This window comes from Coenobita brevimanus, chromosome 94, assembly GCF_032717465.1.
Source record: "Coenobita brevimanus isolate Jiangsu-jjx chromosome 94, ASM3271746v2, whole genome shotgun sequence".
Classification (NCBI taxonomy): domain Eukaryota; kingdom Metazoa; phylum Arthropoda; class Malacostraca; order Decapoda; family Coenobitidae; genus Coenobita; species Coenobita brevimanus.
In genome coordinates this window covers 31,840,725-31,863,476 of record NC_137047.1, presented here as the reverse complement: position 1 = coordinate 31,863,476, position 22,752 = coordinate 31,840,725, and the positions used below count along the sequence as shown (strand labels likewise).

Genomic DNA, 22,752 nt, shown 5'->3' with positions numbered 1-22,752 from the left:
TGCCCTTGTGTGCACATAATTACGCATGTCTATACGTATATTACATCTGAATAGTACTGTTTATGCACTACATACACCTTATAAACTAGCATAAAGTATTAAAAACAACAAAAATGTAAGAAATTTAAAACTGAAACCTGACAAGCACAGGCGTAGGTGGAGACACTTCAGCAGTCTGGTGCACTAGCCCTCACTGCCTCTCGTATGCTACATTCTGCCTTCTTTATTGTATGAACAGTTGACTCATTCACCCCAAACATGCAGTTCCAAGACAATTCACAGGCGTAGGTGGAGACACTTTAGCACAGTCTGGTGTACTAGCCCTCACTGTCTCCCGTATGCTACGTTCTCCTTCTTTATTGTATGAACAGTTGACTCACCCCAAACATACAGTTCTGAGACAATTCACCATCAAGTCAATTCACCGTCAAAACATGGACAATTCCCCGTCATTCTATTAATATACTTATTATTGATTAATTAATACTTTAATAACTAATTTTCAGGGGGATTTTATAACTCATATAAGTAAAAAACTAGTGTACTGTACTTGCTAAATAAACTGGTATGTAAATAAATGACGGGGAATCGTCCTGACGGAGAATTGTCGCCGACATTCCACCCTGAAGTTTGTCCAACACTTTAACTCTGTCAGTGACACCACTTTACCAGCCCGCTTTGGTGTGTTACCACATGCATCACTAGCACTATGCTTAGGCCCCATGTTGGCAGACAAGGCAGGCAATCACTGGAAGGCAGAAAAATAAGCCACAAATAACGATTCTCGATCTCGAGTCATGCATGATTCGACCGTCGGATTCAAACTGACTGTGTGGTGCGTGGTAGACCGACCTCCCAGGCTCCCACACACACATACACACACACACATACATATATGTGTGCACACGGGCAGCAGGTAGGCATTTTTTATATTTTATTTATTTCTCTTGTATATTGAAATTACTTATTTGAATACTATAATTGTTTTAATTATTGTACAAAAAATTCGTGGATAACTGAAATCGCATAAAAAAAAAAGCTCGCGTGAATTAAGGGATTGAGACGTATGGCAATAGATAGATAGATAGATAAACATTTCAGCAGAGTTTACCAGCATCCATCCATCCATCCATCCATCATCCAATCCTACATTGCCCCATGAAGAGCGTAGGAGCCCGGGGCTAGGCAGTTGGTCCCGACATTTAAGATGAGGGTGACCAGCCTCATTTGTCCCTGAGTGGCATTACATGAGCAATCAACCCCAACCATCCCTTGGATATAAACCTTCACCGGCACTATCCGATTTGAGCGCAGTAATTACCCACTAAACCTCCATGCACCAAAATTTGGTTATATGGTTACTACCCAGTGTAAATGGTTTCTTGGTGTACAGGAAACCATTTGGCATGTCACTCAGTGTAATCACCCACAGGCAGAAGGAAGAGGATGGAATGAAGGAAAGAAAGGCACAAGAGGGAGTGTAAAGTTACCCATAGGCAGAAGGACAAAGAAAGAATGAAGGAAAGAAAGACAGATGATATACAGTAATCCCTCCACTATCTGATGATATAGAGCCAAAGGCACGTCTGGAGAGTGGGTCCGTCCAGAAAGTGGGCCCGTCCAGAAAGTGGGCCCCTGCCTCCTGGACTGGTACTTATGATGACCAACCTAGCCTGACCCAGAAAAACAGCTACATAACACCCTACTGGACATGCATAGCACCTATTTAAGACCCTATTCACATCAATAAGGGACATAAAAGAGTGAAATAAATGCAAAGGAACCAGAGAATGAGTTTTAGAGGTAAGTATGGAAATACAATACAGTTTGAAACATTTTGGGTACTTACAACAAGTACCTGGCTCCTGGACTGGTACTTATGGACCCTAACGTAGCCTAACTCAGAAAAACACCTACATAACTCCCTACTGAATATGCATGACACCTAAAACCCTGTTCACACCAATAAGGGACATAAATGAGTGAAATAAATACAAAGGAACCAGAGAATGAGGTTTTAGAGGTAAGTGTGGAAAATACAGTACAATATAAAATATTCTGGGTACTTACAACAAGTCCCTGGCTCCTGGACTGGTACTTATGGACCCTAACCAGCCAAACTCAGAAAAACACCTACATAACTCCCTACTTGACATGCATGGCACCTAGAACCCTATTCACACCAAAAAGAGAAAAAAAGAGTGAAATAAATGCAAAGGAACCAGAGAATGAGGTTTTAGAGGTAAGTATGGAAAATACAGTACAATATGAAACATTCTGGATACTTACAACAAGTCCCTGGCCATCTTGATGAATAACCCGCCTCCTTTCAGACTCTGACAGTTAAAATGTGTACCAGAAGCACCTGCAGTAATCAAGTCTTGCACTGAACTTAGTCATTTGCACTCTGAATTCAATTTTCTTAACACTGCGCACCATGTTCTTACTTGCGCTCCATTATACCTTCATGAAATCAGTGTTGCACTCTGCACTTAGGTCTTTGCACTCAGAATTCTAATTTCTTATAACTCCGCACTGTTTTTTTCATTGCACAACACTGTAAATTCCCCTGTGGTCTAGTGGCGAGTTCTTGCTGTTTATTCAATGTCAGAGTCTGAGGGTAGCTGATGCAGATGGCCTAGGGGCGCGTCGCTGGGACATGGTGATGGACTACCCACTGCAGACGACTCTGAAGACTGGTGCAAACTCACGTCCAGTGGCGATTCCACCGTGCCAGATGTGCTGGCTGTGGCTCGGAGGATGAAGGCCTGTCTTGGGGAGGCAGTGGTGTGGAGCCAGGACTGGGCACAGCAGGGGTCACGGGTCTGAAAAAAAATCTTTGATTGATGCAAGGAATGACGATTTTGGCGATTAATGGTGTGCTACCTGAAAGCGCGCACTTCCTCCACAAGTCCCAAGGGCCCTATCTCTCTGTCGCAGTCCGGGTGTTCCCAGTAGTCGAGAACGAATTCGATGTGCTCCCTGAGTGCTCTCAGCATGGGGATGGCTGGATTAGTGGCACGCTGAGAGGAGTCCGCATCATCTTCACTTTGTTTGTTGGAATCTTCAAGCTGGGTACTTCTACCAGCAACTGAAGATGCGATCTCGATATCAGACATAATCTGATACCCAGGAGCGCCCTCATCGTCATCTAACCACTCAAGCACTTCATCCACATCAACAATGTCGCCATGCACACGAAGACGGGCACGGAAGTCATCCACATCAAAACCTAGAAAATTGTGCACAACATCGGCCCCGAGAAGCAGACGAGACCAACAATTTTCCAGAGTCTTGACAGGGACTTCCTTCCATGCACTGGCCCAGTTGTAAATGGTAGACTTGATGTTCTAGCGGCGAAGGTTTTCCAAAGTCTGCTGGCCTCACGTATCTCGTCCCTCCCAGCGCTTGTCCTCGTCCTCAAGAACAACCATCATCTCATCCAGGAACTTCCTACATTACAGCCTCTTCGTTGCCACGATCACTCCCTGGGTATCTGGTTGGATGAGAGAAGTCGAATTAGTTGGCAAAAGCATGCACCCAATGCGGCCATTCTCAGCCACCAAGTTCTTGTCAGACGGATGCGCAGGTGCATTGTCCAAGAGAAGGAGGGCCTTTACCTGGTCGCACGGGATTCCCAGTTTCTCTGTGTGGTAATGGATGACCTCCTTGACGAAATGGCTGTGAAATCAGTCTCTGAAGATCTTGACTGTGAACCAAGTCTTCTCAGAATGGAACCAAATGACAGGAAGGACATCCATCACCCCACGAAGACACCGAGGCTGCTTTGCACGGCCAACAATAATGGGCTTGAGCCGGTGCATGCCGTTAGCATTGGCACAACACAAAGCAGATAACCGTTGTATGCAAAGCTTGTGGCCAGGTACACGCATCTCCGTCTCCTCGGCTAGAGTGTTCGTTGGCAAAGAGCGATAGAATAGACCAGTTTCGTCAGCGTTGTAGACTTGACCGAGAGTGAGGCCCTCCATGTTGATCAAGCCCTTCATCTTCTGCCAAAACACTCTACTCCCTCCTCGTTGGCCTCCAGAGCTTCTCCATGGGCCTTACGGTTGGTAAGTCCATGCCGTAACTTGAAAGCGAAGAGCCAACCCTCGGATGCTCTGAAGTCTGGGGTGTCGTGTAGCCTTGCGAACTTCTCAGCAGCAGCCTTCAGCTCCGTGCTACGCACCATCACACCAGCAGCACGTTGTTGACGATACCAAATCAGTGTGGAGGGGTCGATTTCTGCATACTGGGGAGTAAACATCATCTTCCTCTCCACATTGCATTTTGTTCTTCAATGAGAAGTCAGCCATGTACTGCATGAGTTTGTCCCGGGATCTCTTGATATCAAACAATGTAGAGTGGGCCAGGTTGAATTCACGGAGGATGTGTGAGGTTGACCATCCTGCATCCATCTTGTCCAATATCTCCCTCTTCTTCTCCAGAGTTAGAACCATTCGCTTCCTCATCTCGGGCGGCAAGACCATCATCACACACACGAAGAAGGGGCAGGAAAGGAACAGCAGAGCCTGCAGGAGGTAGCGCATCGTCCCAAAAGCAAGCAAGTGGGCGGCCATGGCTACGAATGTGCACTCACGACAAATGACGGGCGGGAAGTCGGGAGGATGCAGGGATGCTCTAGCAGACATTGGCAGAACTACGCATCAAAGCACAGCTGGTCCGTGCCGTGTGCCAAGTTCAAATTACAGGGGGGAAAAAATAAGATTTTTTTGGAATTTTTTGCATGTTTGGGCAATTTTGGGGTTACTAAGTCCGGAACCAAAATATCCGGTAAGTGGGGAGTCTGGATAGTGGGCGTCCGGATAGTCTATCTATCTATCTATAGCCCGACGCCCTAGTCCCGCAAAGGGTGGCCGCAGACAAAACGCCTCCAAGTCACTCTGTCACCCACCATTTGACTCCCCTCCCCCCAACTCACCCCCCCCTCCCTCATATACCTCTCAACTCCATCCCTCCACCTCATCCTCGGTCTACCTCTCCCTCTCCCTCCCTCCACCTCACCTACATACACCCTCTTAGTCAGTCTTTCATTCTCCATTCTCTCCACATGTCCAAACCACCTCAGTGTACTTCTCCTAATCTTTTCAACCACATCCACATCTACCCCACAACGTTCCTTCACTTCTTCATTCGTCAACCTGTCCCTCCACGTCACTCCACATGCTCCTCTCAAGTAACTCATTTCCACTGCTCTCACTCTTGACTTGTTCCTCTCTTGCAAGGTCCACGCCTCGCTTCCATACGTCAGGGTAGGGATCACAATACCATCATGCAGTGACTTCTTAACTTCCATACTCACCTCCCTATTTCTCACCATTCCTTTCAGTGTACCAACAACCTTTCTTCCCTGCTGTACCCTTTCACGTACTTCATCCCCCACAGTTCCATCCATACTCATCACACTACCCAAGTACTTGAATGCACTCACATTCTCCATATCCTCACCATCCAATCTCACTGCACACTCTGTGACTTCATTCCTCTCAAACACCATAACTTTACTTTTGTTTACATTAACTTTCAGCTTCCTCCTCCTACACACTGTCCCAAATTCATTCACCAAACCTTGCAACTCCCATTCATCTTCACTCAATAATACTGTATCATCAGCAAACAGGAACACTGGAAGCTTCCAAATCTCACCCTCATTCATTAGGGCCACCCCCACATCCACTGCCCTACCTTGCACCTCCTTTACAACCCCATCCATATATATATTAAACAGGCATGGAGACATCACACACCCCTATTTCAGTCCCACATTGAGATCAAAGAACTCACTCAGCTCACCATCCACTCGCACCGTAGCCCTAGCTCCCTCGTACATACTCTTCACAGCACTCAACAATTTCCCCTCCACTCCATATATTCTCAATACCTTCCACATACCTTGCCTATCTATTCTGTCATAAGCTTTCTCCAAGTCCATGAAGGCAGCATACACTTTCCTTCCCTTCTCTAGACACTTCTCCACTAAACATCTTAGAACAAATATCTGATCTACACACCCTTTTCCCTTCCTAAATCCCCCTTGTTCTTCTCCAACTAGCTCCTCTGTCATATGCCTAACCCTATCAATGAGTATTCTACCATATATTTTACCAGTCACACTAAGAAGGCAAATACCCCTATGGTTACCACATACTTCTCTCTCCCCTTTTCCTTTGTACAGAGGAACAATTATACCTGATTTCCAGTCCTCTGGAACCCTTCCCTCTTCCCAAGCCAATCTACACAACTTCCATATCCACTCCACAACAATCTCATCCCCATACCTAAGCATTTCACCACACACTCCATCAATTCCTGGGGCCTTTCCCAGCTTAATCTTCTTCATCGCTTCCACTACTTCCGACCTACTGATCTCTTCCTCCCTCCTCTCATCTTTTCTTCTCCCAGCCATTCCCCAGCCATTCCGGATAGTACAGAGATTATTGTATATCTGTCTACTATCTACAGTTGTTTCATGCTCCATCAGGATTATAGGATCCTGGGGTTAGGGTACTAGTCCCAGCATTAATGGCAAGGGTAACAAGGCTTGCATATTCCTCTGTGGCATTTAGTGAACAATGAACCCTAACCCCGTTCAGATGTGACACCATATAGGTCCCATCTGGTTCGAGTGCCTTAACCTACAAGGCCACCAGGTGTCATTTTACCACCCAGTGTAATAAATGTGCAGAGAAGCATGTGCCAAGGGCATGGCACTCCTCTTTCAGCTTGACAGTCATTGGGATGACTATCTGATTAATGTATATGAATTGCATCTAAAAATAACAAAGCTTTTTCAGATATTTATTCTTGTGAAGTTTAGTCAGGATTTCAAGGGTTTGAGTGATCTATGAATGATTGCGTGGTTATTTCACTGGGCATACTGTTAATAGTACTTATACTTCTGTACCTTATCTTTCTCTGTTTCTGTATCCGATGTCAGTGCATAATTAAATTGGAAAATGATGCATGATTATGAGATGATGATGATGATGATGATGATGGTGATCATTATTACAACCCTGATTTGCAACCCACAATATTATTGGTAGTAGTTAAATAATTTAGGAAAAATCTGGGGGATGAAAACCATGGATATAGCAAATAGGATGTCACAGCAAGGAATAACTGTCATAGTGATTGGAAAACAAGTTAAATAGGAAATAGTGATATACAGACTCCTTTAATAACAATATTAAAATACCAATCCTAAGTTAAAATTACATAACTACAATGAAAAACCACATTAACTAAATAAACCTGATTCACCAACAACATACTGTCAACTATTCTCAAAAATAACAATACCTAATATATATAGAAACATCAAAAACAAATTGTGCCAGGCACAACAGACCTCGCCTGACAGCAGCTATTTTATTGCTGTTAAATACTGACTCGTTTCTGCCATTTAGCGTCAGTGCACAGTTAAAGTCTCAGGTAATGGCGCAAAAGTCTTCAAGTTATGCCCTCTGATAATCCGTGATCTTGCGTTTGACCTTTCATGGTCACTCAAGGTCAAAGGTCATGCTGCCAAATGAAAACCCACATGAGACTTCCTATATCTTGGTAATAGTAAATAGTGTATCTCTGTCTTCAGTGAGTTTCAAGCTATAGCCCCCTCCATAAATGTGACGTTGAGTTTGACCTTTCAAGGTCACTTATGGTCAAAGATCAAGGTACCAGTTAAAAACACATATGGGATTTCCTATGTATTGATAATAGTAAATATCTTTCTGTCCTCAACCAGTTTCAAGTTATAGCCCCCTGAATATCTGTGACCTTGAGTTTGACCTTTCAAGGTCAAAGGTCTTGGTGCAAAATGAAAGCCCATATTACGAGTTCCTGTGTGTTCCTAATAGTTAATGTCTCTATCTTCAACTGTTTTCATATTATAGCCTTCTGAAAATCCGTGACTTTGATTTTGACCTTTCAGGGTTACTTGATTACCTCCAAAATTTAATCACTTTCTTTGGGGACCAGTGCCCACTTATCTTGAAAGTTTCATGCAATTTCATTCAACCGTTTTTCCTTAATATCGCCAGCAAACAAACGAACAAAGAAATGACCAAAAACAATACCTTGTCGGACTCCATCTGTGCGAGGTAAAAGTCTGATAGATGGCTATCCTGGTAAAAGATATAGCTGCATGGACTAGAACTGGATAACTCCACTGACATCCACAATGCAGTACAGTATGTGTAATCCCAATACACGAGCCATCATACACCGTAGGAGAAAGAGAACACCATTGCTTGTCGGGCTGAGGCTGATATTCTGGGTGAACTGGGTTGTTTTTATATACCTCCGATTCCAGCTTTGTCGAGTCTGAATCACTGGGACTTCTTGGTTGGATCTACACTCTTGGTTTTAGGAATCAAAGTTACACAGAGAGGAGGATTGAGTTGTAACTTGATGGTGATGATGATGATGAGTGATCTGTGCCCTTTTTTGTTAGCTCTCCCTCCTTGGGCATTTCTTTTTCTGTTTCTGAATCCTTACCACCTCCTTTATTGGTGAAAATTGGGTTGAAATGATGCTGATTGATGATGATGTTATATCTTGTTTCACTCTTGCAGGCCACACTTCAATTGGTGCACTGGGTGACAGCTTCTATGAGTACTTGATCAAGGCTTATATCCAGTCTGGAGGTACAGACGAGGTAGCACGAGAGATGTATGAGGAAGCAGTAGGTGTCATCACTAACCGCCTGGTCATGAAGAGTCACTCAGGCCTCACATATCTTGCAGAGAGCAAGTTCAACCGGTTGGAGCACAAAATGGACCATCTCGCATGTTTCTCAGGTATTGTATTTTTCCATGCATGTCATAAATAAGTACCAAAAATATGAGTAGATGCTTTGAAATCCATTTTTCCTCACAACTCTATTTATATCAGGTTTTTGCTGAACCATCCATTACAGTCTGCATTTTACTGTCCCACCTTGATCCGATTTGTTTGTGGCCACCCCAAACGGGATTGAGGCGTCTGGCAATAGATAGACCTTGATCACTTCAGTCATTTTGTTTGTTTTGTTTATTTGTAAAGGCTCCAACATGCCTGCATGTGTGGGCTTTGGTTACCTAATGGCAGCTCTTCATACTTCTCAATTTGTGGCATCCTCCTATCTAGCCCCTTATCCCTGAGGTCACACTGTGACCTTGTACCAAGTTTTTTTTTGGCCTGCCTCTTGCAACCCTACCCATATTTTTCACACCTCTCACCTTCTGCACCAAGTTGTCATCTTCCATCCTCTCACCATGCCCAAACCATCTCAGAGTACTTATACATTCAATTCCCTTCCTCTTAAACTTAGCTGTAATACTAATGTTCCCCCAGACCTCACACAGAAGGACGCATGGCAGCACTACACATCCATCTAATCATTATCATTTTTTTATGTTTGAACCTACAAATATCCTTTTCCTTTACTGCCCAGGTCTCACTACAGTACTGTACAGCATTACACTCCTAACACATGTTGCATACAAGGATCCCTTAGCATGGTGTGAGACCCCTCACAGTGTTAGGATAGGCAACCTCTCCATGAATTTCCTCCTTTAGTCAATATATAACATGTTCCCAAAGTAACAGAACTCTTCACACACTATAAAGACTTTCCAGCAAGGTCAGTCCTTTCATGACTGTAAATCTCTATATGCTGTCCCTGACACACCTCACACACAAAATCATCATTATTTTGCAACTCACTTCTAATACCATTACATCTCTATGCACCCACTTGTCACAAACACTGCACAAGATGGAGTTACTTCCCACGCCCTTATGGCAAACTGCTCATGGCCACACTCCTTCTGCTCCAACAGTACCACAGCTAGTCCTAGATATCTTATACCCTTGTACCCCATTCCATCTCGCTGCTTCCTAAATCTTTCCACTACCTCCTTCTCACATACTCCACAATTAACGCCAAGGCATCAGCATACAACATCACCCATGGGAGTCCATTTCTAATGTCATGTGAGATCTTCAAGCACCATGATAAACAATAACAGGCTCATGACTGACCCATGCACACCTACATTAAGGGAAAACTCATTGCTTAAATCTCTGGTCACTCTCACCAGGGTGCGAGCACCTTCGTACATAGCCATAACCACTTTAACCAGCCACTTCTCAATCCCAAGCTTTCTCATTACCTGCTTCACCACCCCCCTAGGGTCTCTGTCAGAGGGCTTGTACAGATCAAATATTTTTCCTGAAGCTTTTGGACAGCATTTTAATTTTATTTTATTCATGCTATGTGTAACTGATTTTAGTTTTCTTGGGGTAAACCTTTCAAATTAGAGGGGATAGATGTATCCTTCATTAACCCATTCATGACTAGAGCTCATTCCAGAATTGAATAAAATTGTCAGGTGGCTTCTTGTTACAGTGAAAATACAGTATGTCATTATGTTGAAATGGTTAAGGAAAGTAGGACTAGTTTGATGATGAAACAGCTGAAGATATTTGTGCTTTTTATCCCCTTCAGTTTGGTTATGTAATGATGAAAACAGCTGCAGACATTGGTGCTTTTTATCCCCTTCACACTGATTATTTAATATATATTTTGGTCTTGTTTCCTGTACACAATTATATTCCCCATGTTGAACTGGAGGGGTCAGATATAACTGCCACTAACCTCATTAAGCAAGATAATGCTTTCCCAAGTTGAAGAAATTTATTTGTAAGTAACAAGAACTAGCCAGTAATTCATTGTTTACATATTCACTCATTTGGGATAACTCACAAAAATAAGTAGTGCACTGAGATAGATGCAGTATATACAGTATAGTAATTGAATTGCAAATTGTGAAGGTTCAGGAAAAGTCAGTCATTTTGATTAGTACAGGCTGTTCTCATAACTCAGGGATTAGTTAAAAAAATGCCACAATTTTTTCCATAGCACTATTGCTGTAAATGGAAGGAAATTGGCAAATTAGCTCTGTAGGTGGCAGTGAACTTTAAGTGGTCCTTTTCCTTTTACTGTAATTATTGTGGACTTAATGGGAAAAAAGAAGCAAGAAAAAAAAAAAAAAGGTTGCTTATAATGAGGAGTTGAGGCCTCATGTGGAAGAAGGTACCAGCGTGCCAAATTCAAGTACAGTACAGTACAGGTGATCCCTGAGTTACAATTGAGTTATGTTCTGAGAAACTGGGCTCAAGTGGAATTTTTTGTAAGTCTAAAATGCATTTAATACACCTAACCAACTGAACATCATTGCCTAGCCAAGCCTACCAAGCCTATACACCTACATTAGCCTACAGTTGGGCAAAATCATTAACACAAAGCCTGTTTTATAATAAAGTGTTGAACATCTCTTGTAATTTATTAAATACTGTACTGAAAGTACAAAATTGTGAAGTTGAACTTTTGTAGGTAGACTTCGTAAAACGGGAAGTGCATGTACAGTAATCACTCCAATATCCGACGTAATAGAGCCATTGGTAGGTCCGGTTATTGGTTTTGTCCGGATATTGGGCCCCAGCTTATGGACTTGTACTTATGGACCCTAACTCAGAGAAACACCTATACAACTCCCTCTGGACATGCATAGCACTTATTTAACACCCAAATCACATCAATAAGGCACATAAATGACTGAAATAAATGCAAAAGAAACATAAAATGAGGGTTTAGAAGTATGTTCATACATTAATAAACATTCTGGTACTTATGGACCCTAACCTAGCCTAACTCAGAAAAACACATTCCTACTGCACATGCATGAGGTAAGTATAGTATGGAAAAAAGTACAGTATGAAACATTCTGGTAAGTATAGTATGGAAAAAAGTACAGTATGAAACATTCTGGCTACTTACAGCAAGTCCCTGGCCACCTCGATGAATAATCGCCTCCTCTCGGACTCTGAGAGTAAGAACGATTTCCTGAAGCACTTGCAGTACACTCTTCCTGAAGTCTTGCACTGAACTTAGTCAATAACACACAGAAGTCCGTTCTCTTCACAGTGTTCACTTTAGTCCAAATAATGCTCCATTTCAATTTAGTGTTGCACATTAACTTTTCCCAATCTTTTCAAAATTTCCAAAGCCAAAACAAAGAAGTCTATTTACGTTAAATTTAGTTTCCACTGAGTCTTTTCTCTCAACTCGAAAACCTTAACACAACACACCGTTTTTTTCACTGCACAACACTCAAAAATCCCGTGTGGTCTAGTGGAAAAGTTCTTGCTGTTTATTCACTGTCAGAGTCCGAGAGTATCACTGGCAGGCGACCAAGGGGTGCATCGCTGGGTCATGGTGATGGCATACCCACTGCAGAGGACTCTGAGGAAAGCCGCAAACTCCACCGTGGCTGATGTGCTGGGCTGTGGCTCGGAGCATGAGGGCCTGTCTTGGGGAGGCAACGGAGTGGAGCCAGGGCTGGGCACAGGGGGGGTCACGGGCCTGAAAAAACTGTCAATCGTTGACTGACGCAAGGACCGACGATTCTGGCGATTGATGATGCACTGCCTGAAAGCACGCACTTCCTCCACGAGTCCCAAGGGCCCCATCTCCCTGTCGCAGTCCGGGTGTTCCAGGTAGTCTAGGACGAATTCTAGATGTTCCCGGAGTGCGCTCAGCTTGGGGATGGCTGGAGTAGTGTCCTGCTGAGAGGAGTCTGCATCATTGTCGCCTTCGTCGTCGGAATCTTCAAGTTCGGTACTGACACCGGCAACCGAAGACGCGATCTCGATATCAGACAATGTCTGATACCCAGGATCGCCCTCGTCGTTGTCCAGCCACTCACGAATATCGTCCACATCAACGTCGTCACCGTGCTTACATAGCCGTGCATGGAAGTCATCCACGTCAAACCCTTGAAAATCGTACTCCACATCCGTTCCGAGAAGCAGACGAGACCAACCATTTTCAAGAGTTTTCACAGGGACTTCCTTCCATGCACCAGCCCAGTTGTACAACGCAGACTTGATGTTGTAGCGGCGAAGGTTTTCCAAAGTCCGCTTGCCTCATGTGTCACGTCCTTCCCTGCGCTCGTCCTCGTCCTCGAGAACAACCATCACCTCGTCCAGGAACTTCTGACAGTACAGGCGCTTTGTTGCCACGATCACTCCTTGGTCCATGGGTTGAATGAGAGCAGTCATATTAGGTGGCAGAAACATGCACCTAATACGGCCATTCTCAGCAACCAAGTCCTTGTCGCACGGGTGGGCAGGTGCATTGTCGAGCAGAAGGAGAGCCTTTACCTGGTCGCGAGGGATTCCCAGTGTCTTCATCTGGTAATGGATGACCTCCTTGACGAAGTGACAGTGAAACCAGTCTTTGAAAATCACAGCTGTGAACCATGCTTTCAAAGAATGGTACCAGTTGACAGGAAGGACATCCATCACCCCACAAAGGCACCAAGGCTGCTTCGCACGGCCAACAACAACGGGCTTAAGCCGGTGCATGCTGTTAGCACTGGCACAACACAAAGCAGATATCCGTTCCTTGGAAAGCTTGCGGCCAGGTACACGCTTCTCCGTCTCCTCGGCTAGAGTGTTCGTTGGCAGCGAGCGATAGAATAGGCCAGTTTCGTCAGCATTGTAGAGTTGACCGAGAGTTAGGCCCTCCCTGTCGATCAAGCCTTTCACCTTGTGCCGAAACTCATCAACTCCATCCTCGTTAGCATCCAATGCTTCGCCATGTGCTTTACGGTTAGTAAGGCCATGTCGCAACTTGAACGCGAAGAGCCAACCCTCGGATGCCTTGAAGTCTAGGGCGTCGTGAAGCCTTGCGAACTTCTCAGCAGCAGCCTTCAGCTCCGTTCCACGTACCATCACACCAGCTGCACGTTGCTGTCAGTACCAAATCAACGTGGATCGGTCGATTTCTGCAAACTTGGGGGTAAACATAACCTTCCTTACCACGTTGCGTTTGCTTTTCAACGAGAAGTCAGCCGTGTACTGCATGAGTTTGTCTCGGTAATGTTTGATATCGAACAAAGTCGACCGGGCCAGGTTGTACTCGTGGAGAATGCGGGAAGAAGACCAACCCGCATCAACTTTCTCCAATATCTCCCTCTTCTTTTCCAGAGTCAACACCACTCTCTTCCTTTTCTCAGGTGGCGGGGCCATCATCACACACACTAAGAGGAGGCCCGAGAGCAGCAGGAGGCCCTGCAGCAGGTACGGCACCACCACAAAAGCGAGCACGTGGGCAGCCATTGCGAAGAGCGTAGTCGCAGTGAGAGACAGGCGGGAAGTGGGGAGGATGCAGCAGCGCTCTATTGGACGTCGGAGGAATGACGCACCAAAACAATGCTCTCCCGCGGCGCGCGCGGCAAGTTCAAATTACAGACGGGAAAAAAAAAATCTTTTTTTTTTTTTGGGGGGGGGGGGGGGTCGGGCCATTTTGGGAATGTTGGATCCCAGGACGATAAGGTCCGGGTAGTGGGGATATTCGGTTATTGGGCGTCCAGTTATTAGAGTGATTACTGTACTGGAGAAAACGATGTTCATACTTGGACAACCAAAATAAACAGCCATGACGATTATTTTTGGAGCTTTAACCCTTTAACCGCGGGTATTGTTTTGGTCTGACTGTCCTCTCCCGCGGGGGTTTCAGCCAAATGTAAACAAACCTTTTAACCTTAATAACTCTGCACAGAATAAAGCTAGAGAAAAAAATAAGGTACCATTAGAAAGTACTAACCTTCAGCTTTCCATTGATGTAGATTTCATGACTTCGTTGACTTTCACAGGACGGGCAGTGCCGTTAGAAGTGAGGGGTGTAAAATCACTATTTTTCGCTCACACATCATTACCTTCGCTCATACACCATTACCAAATGCCAACCTCATTCTGATAATAATACTATAAACATATATGAACACTGCACATACGATAAACACCCACTCTGTGTTCACTGAGGCAGGTAAAAGGCACTGTAATTACCTGCACTTCACTGCCACATCAGCGGTGTTGTAATCACTATTTTTCGCTCACACACCATTACCAAATGCCAACCTCATTCTGATAATAATACTATAAACATATATGAACACTGCACATACGATAAACACCCACTCTGTGTTCACTGAGGCAGGTAAATGGCACTGTAATTGCCTGCACTTCACTGCCACATCAGCGGGGTTGTAATCACTATTTTTCGCTCACACACCATTACCAAATGCCAATGACATTCTGATAATAATACTATAAACATATATGAACACTGCACATACGATAAACACCCACTCTGTGTTCACTGAGACAGGTAAAAGGCACTGCAATTGCCTGCACTTCACTGCCACATCAACATGTGTTGTCACTCACACAGCTGGACAGATACTGATGCGCGCTTGGTCAGGGGTGGGGTGGGGGGCCCAGGGGGGGGGAGGTGGGGCCCCAGGGGGAAAGAGGGAGAGGTGGGGGTCGGCTGGAGTGAAAGAACTTAATAGCTACTCTCCCTTGAAACAATTGGCGCACGGAAAAAACGCGGGGTATTCAAAATATTCACAAACATTCGAGAATGACACCCGCGGTTTGGTCCAGTTTTTGCAACGTCATTCTGGAATGACACCCGCGGTTAAAGGGTTAAGACCCAATTTTTTTTTTTTTTTTTTTTTTTTTTTTTTTTTTTTTTTTAAGATGAAGCTTAGGAAGTGAATGCTATGATTAGTCTTTAAACAATATCATGCCTGCTCCTCCCCCCACCCAAAGAAAGGGGGGAGGGCTTTGTGGCAGGCTGTATTTGAGTATGCTTGTTTGACTGCAGTTCCATCCATCCATCCATCATCCAATCCTGTGTCACCCCACAAAGAGTGTAGGAGCCTTGGGCTAGGCAAGTTAATCCTCACATTTAAGATGAGAGTGACCAGCCTCACTCATCCTTGAGTGACATTATGTGAACAGTTAACCCCAACCATCCCTTGGATATAAACCTTCACAGGCTTAGTCTGATTGGAGCACCTAAATTTCCCATTAAACCGCCAGGTGCCATAATTTGGTTATATGGTTACCACCCAGTGTAGTAAATGGTTTCCTGGTGTAAAGGAAACCATTTGTCTTGTCACTTAGTGTAGAGTCACCCATAGCCAGAAGGAGGAGGAAAGAATGAAGGAAAGAAAGACAGAAGAGGGAATGTAAAGTCACATGTAGGCAGATGGAAGAGGAAAAAATGAAGGAAAGAAAGACAGAAGAGGAAGGAAGGAAGAGAGGAAAGGGCAGACACCCAAAGCAGCACTACATCGAGTGAGTGGATGGTGAGTGCCTCCACTTATTCATTAGGTTCACAGTTGTGAATGATAATCAGCCATAAGTAACTCCCCGGTAAGAAATACTATTCTAAATCTTCGACATGAGGTAAAACTGCAAAAAAAAAGATGTGGTCAGCAGCCCATGGGAGGCCACCTTGTACTCACACATTTGCCTGCTCATCACTGACCACTATACATATTTCCCCCCCCCCACCCTCCCTCCATGCATCTCACTCTCACTTTCCCTGCAAGCTTCACCATCCTACCCCCAGACTATTATTATTACAGTGCAAAAAATCCTCTTGTTTGTGAAACAAAAGAAAAAGTGTGATAAAAGGTACTATTAAAAGAAAAAAAAGATGAAATCAGTGTTGGACATTCATCATTGGAAAGCATTAGTATGGTAATACAAGAGTAATGATCCTGTAAGAAACCAGTGCCATGAAAAACATTACCAGTTAAAGCAAAAACGACTATTATTATTATTGCTCACAGAGTAATGGTAGATGGTTGCAAACCATCATGCCGTCACTTGATGTTGTGCTGCCTGCATCATCATTCACTTTTGTCATTTTTTGTCCGTGTCTACTTTCATCTCTTCCTACTTCTTTTCCTTTCTTCCACCTTTGTATTACTCTTCTCTCTGCTTCAGGTGGCTGTACACTGAGTGACAAATCTAATCATTTCCTGTAACTCTTGCTGTGGTGAGGCACTGTCTACCACAAAGGAACAATGGTTCACTGCATGGGACAGCTCTTCAGGGGCATTTACATGCCTGTGGTTAATAAGTGCTGAGTCAGACAGACTGGGATTGATTAACACCAACCACTACTCACAGAATCTTCAATAGTCTGTTTTTAGCAGACAGCCTGTTATGTAACACTTTCCATAGAGGAGAGGGGTTGAAAGTGATATCCATAACAACAAAGTTTGGTACAGGGTGGGTTATTGGTACCTTCTTTCATGTGGTGCCTCACTTACTGTATGTGATGACCATTATTTTGTGAGTGCATTATCTATTATGCATCCAGACCACACTTAAATGCTACCTTAAGTTAAATTTCAAGGGAAACTTTTTTTCATCATCACCAATCCATCCATCACCCAATCCTGCGTTGCCCCATAAATAGGAGCCCAAGGCTAGGCAAATTGGTCCTGACATTGAAGATGAGGGTGACCAGCCTCACTCATCCCTGAGTGGCATTACGTGAGCAGTAAACCCCAACCACCCCTTGGGTATAAACCGACACAGCTCAGTCTGATTGGAGTGCTTTAATTACTCAATAAACCACCAGGCGGCATAATTTGGTTATATGGTCACCACCTAGCGTAGTATGTGGTTTCCTGGTGTACAGGAAACCATTTGGTTTGTGTAGAGTCACCCAGAGGAAGAAGGAGGAGGAAAGAATGAAGGAAAGAAAGACAGAAGAGGGAGTGTAGAAACTTTTTTATTTTTGAATAATGTTAAAAGCACAAAAACATTCATTTCTGCCATTGAAAGAATTGCACATTCATTTTCGAAGGCTCCAGCATACTTGCATGTGCCGGCCTTGGTAACCCCTGGCGGCCCTCCATGCTGCTTGATCTCTGGCAGCTTCCCTGTTTAGTCCCTTAACCCTGAGGTCACACTCAATAACCTCATCCCAGGTCATTTTCGGTCTACCTCTCGCTACCCTACCCCCAACATTAACACTTCTCACTTTCTGCACCCAATTATCATCCCCTATCCTCTCCACATGCCCAGACCATCTCAATTTACCTCTCCTCATCACAGCACCAATACATTCCTGTCCCATCCTACCTCTCAACTCTTCCATCATAAACCTAGCTCTCCCAGGCCTTGCACTCAAGGATGCACTGCACATCCACCTAATCATTGCCATTTCTGTATGTTTGAGCCTGCGAATATCCTCTCCATTATTGCCCAGGTCTCACTACCATACAGCATTACATTCCTAACACATGCCACGTACAAAGATCCCTTAGCTTGGAGGGAGAGACCTCTCAGTGTCAGGAGAGGCAACAGCATCCTGAACTTATTCCAACCACTCCTCACATTAACCACAGAGCTCGCTCCTGCCCCGCCTACAGCACATATCATGTCTCCCAAATAACAAAACTCGTCCATACACTCAAGACACTCACCATCAAGTTCAGTCCTTTCACGCTGGGCAATATCCACATGATTTCCACAACACACCACACACATGAAATCATCATTATCTCGCAGTCTGCCTCTAATACCACTACATCTCATATGCACCCACTTATCATAAATACTGCACAAGATAGAATTACTTCCCACACCCTTGTGACAAATCATACATTGCCACTCACTCTCTTCTTCTACAGTACCACCCCCAGCCCTAGATACCATCACTTTTGTTTTATGTACATTTACTTTTAAGCCCTTGTGCCCCATACCATCTCTCCACTTCCTAAATCATTCCTCCACCTCCCTTTCTTTCTCTGCAATCAACACCAAAACATCAGCATACAACATCTCTCCATGGGAGTCCATTTCTGAAGTCACGTGAGAGGGCTTCAAGTACCATGATACACAACAAGGGGCTCAAGATTGACCCCAGATGCACACCAACATTTATGGAAAACTCATTACTCAAATCTCCATTCATCCTTACCTGGGTGTAAGCACCCACATACTGTACATGGCCCTAACCACCCTAACCAGCCACTCCTCAATCTCAAGCTTTCTCATTCCCCACTTCACTACCTCTCTAGGAACTGTCAGAGGCCTTCTCCAAATCAACAAAAACAAAGTACAGTTCCCATATTTTTCCTGAAACTGTCGAACATTGAATATGGTAGCAGTGGTACCTTTGCCTGGCATAAACCCAAACTACATCTCATCAATATTTACTTTTTATCATTATACTTTCTAGAACTCTCTACATTACCTTCATTATCAGGTCTAAAAGATTTATGCCTCTACAGTTTCCTCATTCCAGGGCTAATTTCCTCTTTCCAGGGCATCACCCTTCCCCTTGTATACATTTACAATTACACTTTTTTGCCAGTCATCTGGGAGATCACACTCATATATAATTGTATTTATCAGGTCATTGACTAACCTCACTCCTTTATCTCCTAAGGCTTTCAGCATTTTAGCAGTCAACCCAGACACACCTGCTGCCTTCCCCACCTGCATCCTGCTTATTGCCTCAGTCACAGTTGTAGTGTCAATGAAAGGCCAAGGGACAGACACTGGATCTGCTGGTTCCAAACCTTCCTTTTCCCAGTCAAACTCCTCATTCAACAACCGGCTGTAATGCTCTGTCCCTGTGTCTTTAATATCCCCACTGCTCACCATTGCCTTTCCTTCATCATTCTTCACACACTGTGCACCTATGACATCCCTATTCTCTCTCTTCATCTGATTTGCCACCAAGTAAAAGTCTCTGTGACTCAGACTTTGCCCTGTAGACCTTTTTTCTAGCCCTACACTTGGCAGCAAAGTATTTCTCTTTGTTACCACCCTTCTTCCATTCCTGGAAAAGCCTTCTTTTCTCCTTAACTGCAGCTTCTACACCCTTATCCCACCACCAAGTCACTTTATGTGTTGTTGGGCCTCATGTCCATCCACATACTGAATCAGTAACTCTCAAGAGGTTGGTCTTGAGGGCTCTATACTGTTCATTAACATTTCCATCCACGTTTCCCTGTTTAGCCACCACTCTCCTCATCTCACTATAGAATGCATCCCGTACTGCTTGGTTTTTCAATTTCCACATTTTCCTGCCTGGTGCACAGGTCCCTTTTTTCATCACCTGCTCCTTAAGCACTGTATCACATATCAATAACTTGTGTTGCTGCACACACTCCTCACTTCCTATAACTTTAACATCCCTCACTAGCCTCCTATCAGCCCTCCTGACCAGGAAGTAGTCTGTCTTGCTGCTATTTCCCCCAGACTCGAATGTAATCAACCTAGTCTCTCTTTTCCTAAAATTTGTGTTGCACATAATCATGTTCATTGCCTTCCCAAACTAAAGTATCCTTTCCCCTTCCTCATTTCTTGTACCATATGCACATCCCCTATGTATTCCTTCATATCCTTGAGCTGCTTCACCTACATGACCATTTAAATCCCCCCTTAATACTGCAATCTCATCATCCCCCGTACCACTTGAAGCACAACAAACTGTCTGTCTATCTATATGCTTAGGCTGCTTTCCCCGAGGAAAGGGAGGTAACCGAGACAGGACAACACACTCCCAATTAACTCATCCACACACACACTTTTATTCGTATCTTAGCCCCAAGGGAAGAAGGGACAGATCCTCACCACACCACACCGTACAAGGGTCAGCTGCGCAGTGCAGTCAGCGACATCCGCAGCAGGGCCTGACAGTAGAGCTGGTATACCCTTGCTACATCATAATGGATTCATCCCCTTACCCACACTTGACCTGATCAGCTGATCAGACCAAATGCAAGAGAATATCCCCTCAGGGCCACGTCACCATTTACTCATTCACAGTTTCTCTCCAGTCATTCCTATCATGCACAGCCACTCGTCCTTGCTCAACAAAGATCCCTCTTGCATCTAATGCTCTCTTTACACTGTCCGTCTATCCTATTTGTTGTCTTCCTTTCAGCCTTACACCTGTCATATCCGATCCAGTTTTTCTTTTCACCAATCGCTCTTCATCCATTCTCTCCAAATGCCCAAACTATCGCAACACTCTGTGCCTAACTTGATCAGCCATCTCCCACATAGCTCCAGTTCTCCTTTGCTCCTCATCATTTCTCACTTGTTCCATACACGTTACTCCACACATGGTCCTCAGACACCTCATCTCCAGTACATTTAAACTTTTCGTCTCTGCCACAATCATATTCCATGTTTCAGCCCTATATAATGCAATCAGTACCACTACACCCTCATACAATTTTCTTTTTACATTCATTTTAAGTTGGGGGCTTTTTGTCTCATTAACTCTCCTCATCTTGCTTGCTCCCATTAACCTCTGTCTCTTCACCTCACTGTTGCATCTTTATCTCCTTTCTGTCACTGCTTCTATGCTCGCTGGTCCTCTGAACTGTCTGCTTGCATCCCTCCACCTCTACGACGGGTGCAGGGCATTCGTCTAGCGGCAAATTCTAGTCCATTTTCTGTCCAACTCTCTAATGAAAGATTTAACCGGTGCTCCCAGTCCTTCATTTATGCAACAGGTTAACTCTGGAACTGTCTCCCTCTGTCTGTATTTCCTGCTAGCTGTGATCTCCAGTCTTTCAAACACAGTGTGTCCAGGCATCTCGAAATGATTGGATCTTGACTTTGGCTCTCTCTTGTATTTTGTTTTTCTCTTGGAAGGAACAGTTTGTGGGCTTGTGGCCTTTGGTTCCTTCCTCCTAGCATTGGAAAAAAAAAGAAAAAAGAAAAAAAAGAACAACATCTAAACACATTTTTTCATTCCTCCCAGCATATTTCCTACTTCATTCGTTCTAAACTTCACTTCTACATCTATTCTTCCATCCACAGCAACATGTGACCCTAAATACTTAAAACACTCAACCTCCTCAAGCAACTCACCATTCAAAACTATACTCATCCTCCTACCATCCACCAGCCTCATACAGTTCATCACTTCAGTTTACTCTTTCTCATTTACTCTCAATTTCCTCATTTCACACACCCATCCAAACTCCTCTACCAACTGTCTCAATCTGTCCTCCGAATCAGCCACCAGTGCAGAGTCAGCAAACAGCAAACTGTAAGTGAAGAAAAAGGTGTTAAGCTCTGTAGTCCAGTTGTGTAATATATAATTTTTTCCTTTCTTATCCAGATGGTTTTGCTCATTGTGAGGAGGACCTTGTGCTTTTTTGAAGGGATTAAGTCTATACAGTATCATATTTAACTCTTCCAGTTAGAAAAGTCTCCCCAGAGTTGAAGAAAATAATGTGGTGGCCAAAATAATGCACACTCCACTGAAGCAAAAATTACCTAATTAAAAATTTTTTATATTTCCCATCAACTTAATAATGAAATACCTTGATTGAAATAACTTTAAAAAAGTACTGTATGTACCTTTACAGGTGGAATGTATGCCCTTGGTGCCAAGCGTCTACAAAACCAGCTTGCCTCAACCCATATGGAGATTGCTGAGGGTATTGCAAACACCTGCCACGAGTCATATGCACGAACACCTACTGGTCTAGGACCAGAGAGTTTCAGGTTCACTGAGGGTAGTGAAGCTCGGGCTCTAAAGTCCTCGGAGAAGTATTACATCCTTCGACCAGAGGCCATTGAGACCTGGTTCTACATGTGGCGCTTCACTAAGGACCCTAAATATCGAGAATGGGCCTGGGGGGCTGTTCTGGTGAGATCCTTAAACCATTACAGTATATGATTTTCTCTGTGTGAATGCATGCATGTGTGTGACTGTGTGCAGAGAGAAAGAGAGAGAGAGAGAGCAGTTGCATGGCTGACCAGCCCAGCTAGTATATAACAATTTCAGGTTAGGTTTTATTTTTTTACGCCATCTTTATAAATCCTTCTGAACATTGT

General features: G+C 44.1%; 1 protein-coding gene across 1 annotated transcript in view; it reads left to right on the top strand.

Moving 5' to 3' along the window:
- alpha-Man-Ia (alpha-Mannosidase class I a) overlaps positions 1–22,752 on the top strand; it is a 217,792-nt gene that overhangs the window by 110,843 nt on the left and 84,197 nt on the right. The window contains exons 5-6 of the mRNA XM_080282748.1: positions 8,595–8,819; positions 22,281–22,564. Coding sequence (XP_080138874.1) covers positions 8,595–8,819; positions 22,281–22,564 — 509 coding nt within the window. The remainder of the gene's footprint in view (positions 1–8,594; positions 8,820–22,280; positions 22,565–22,752) is intronic.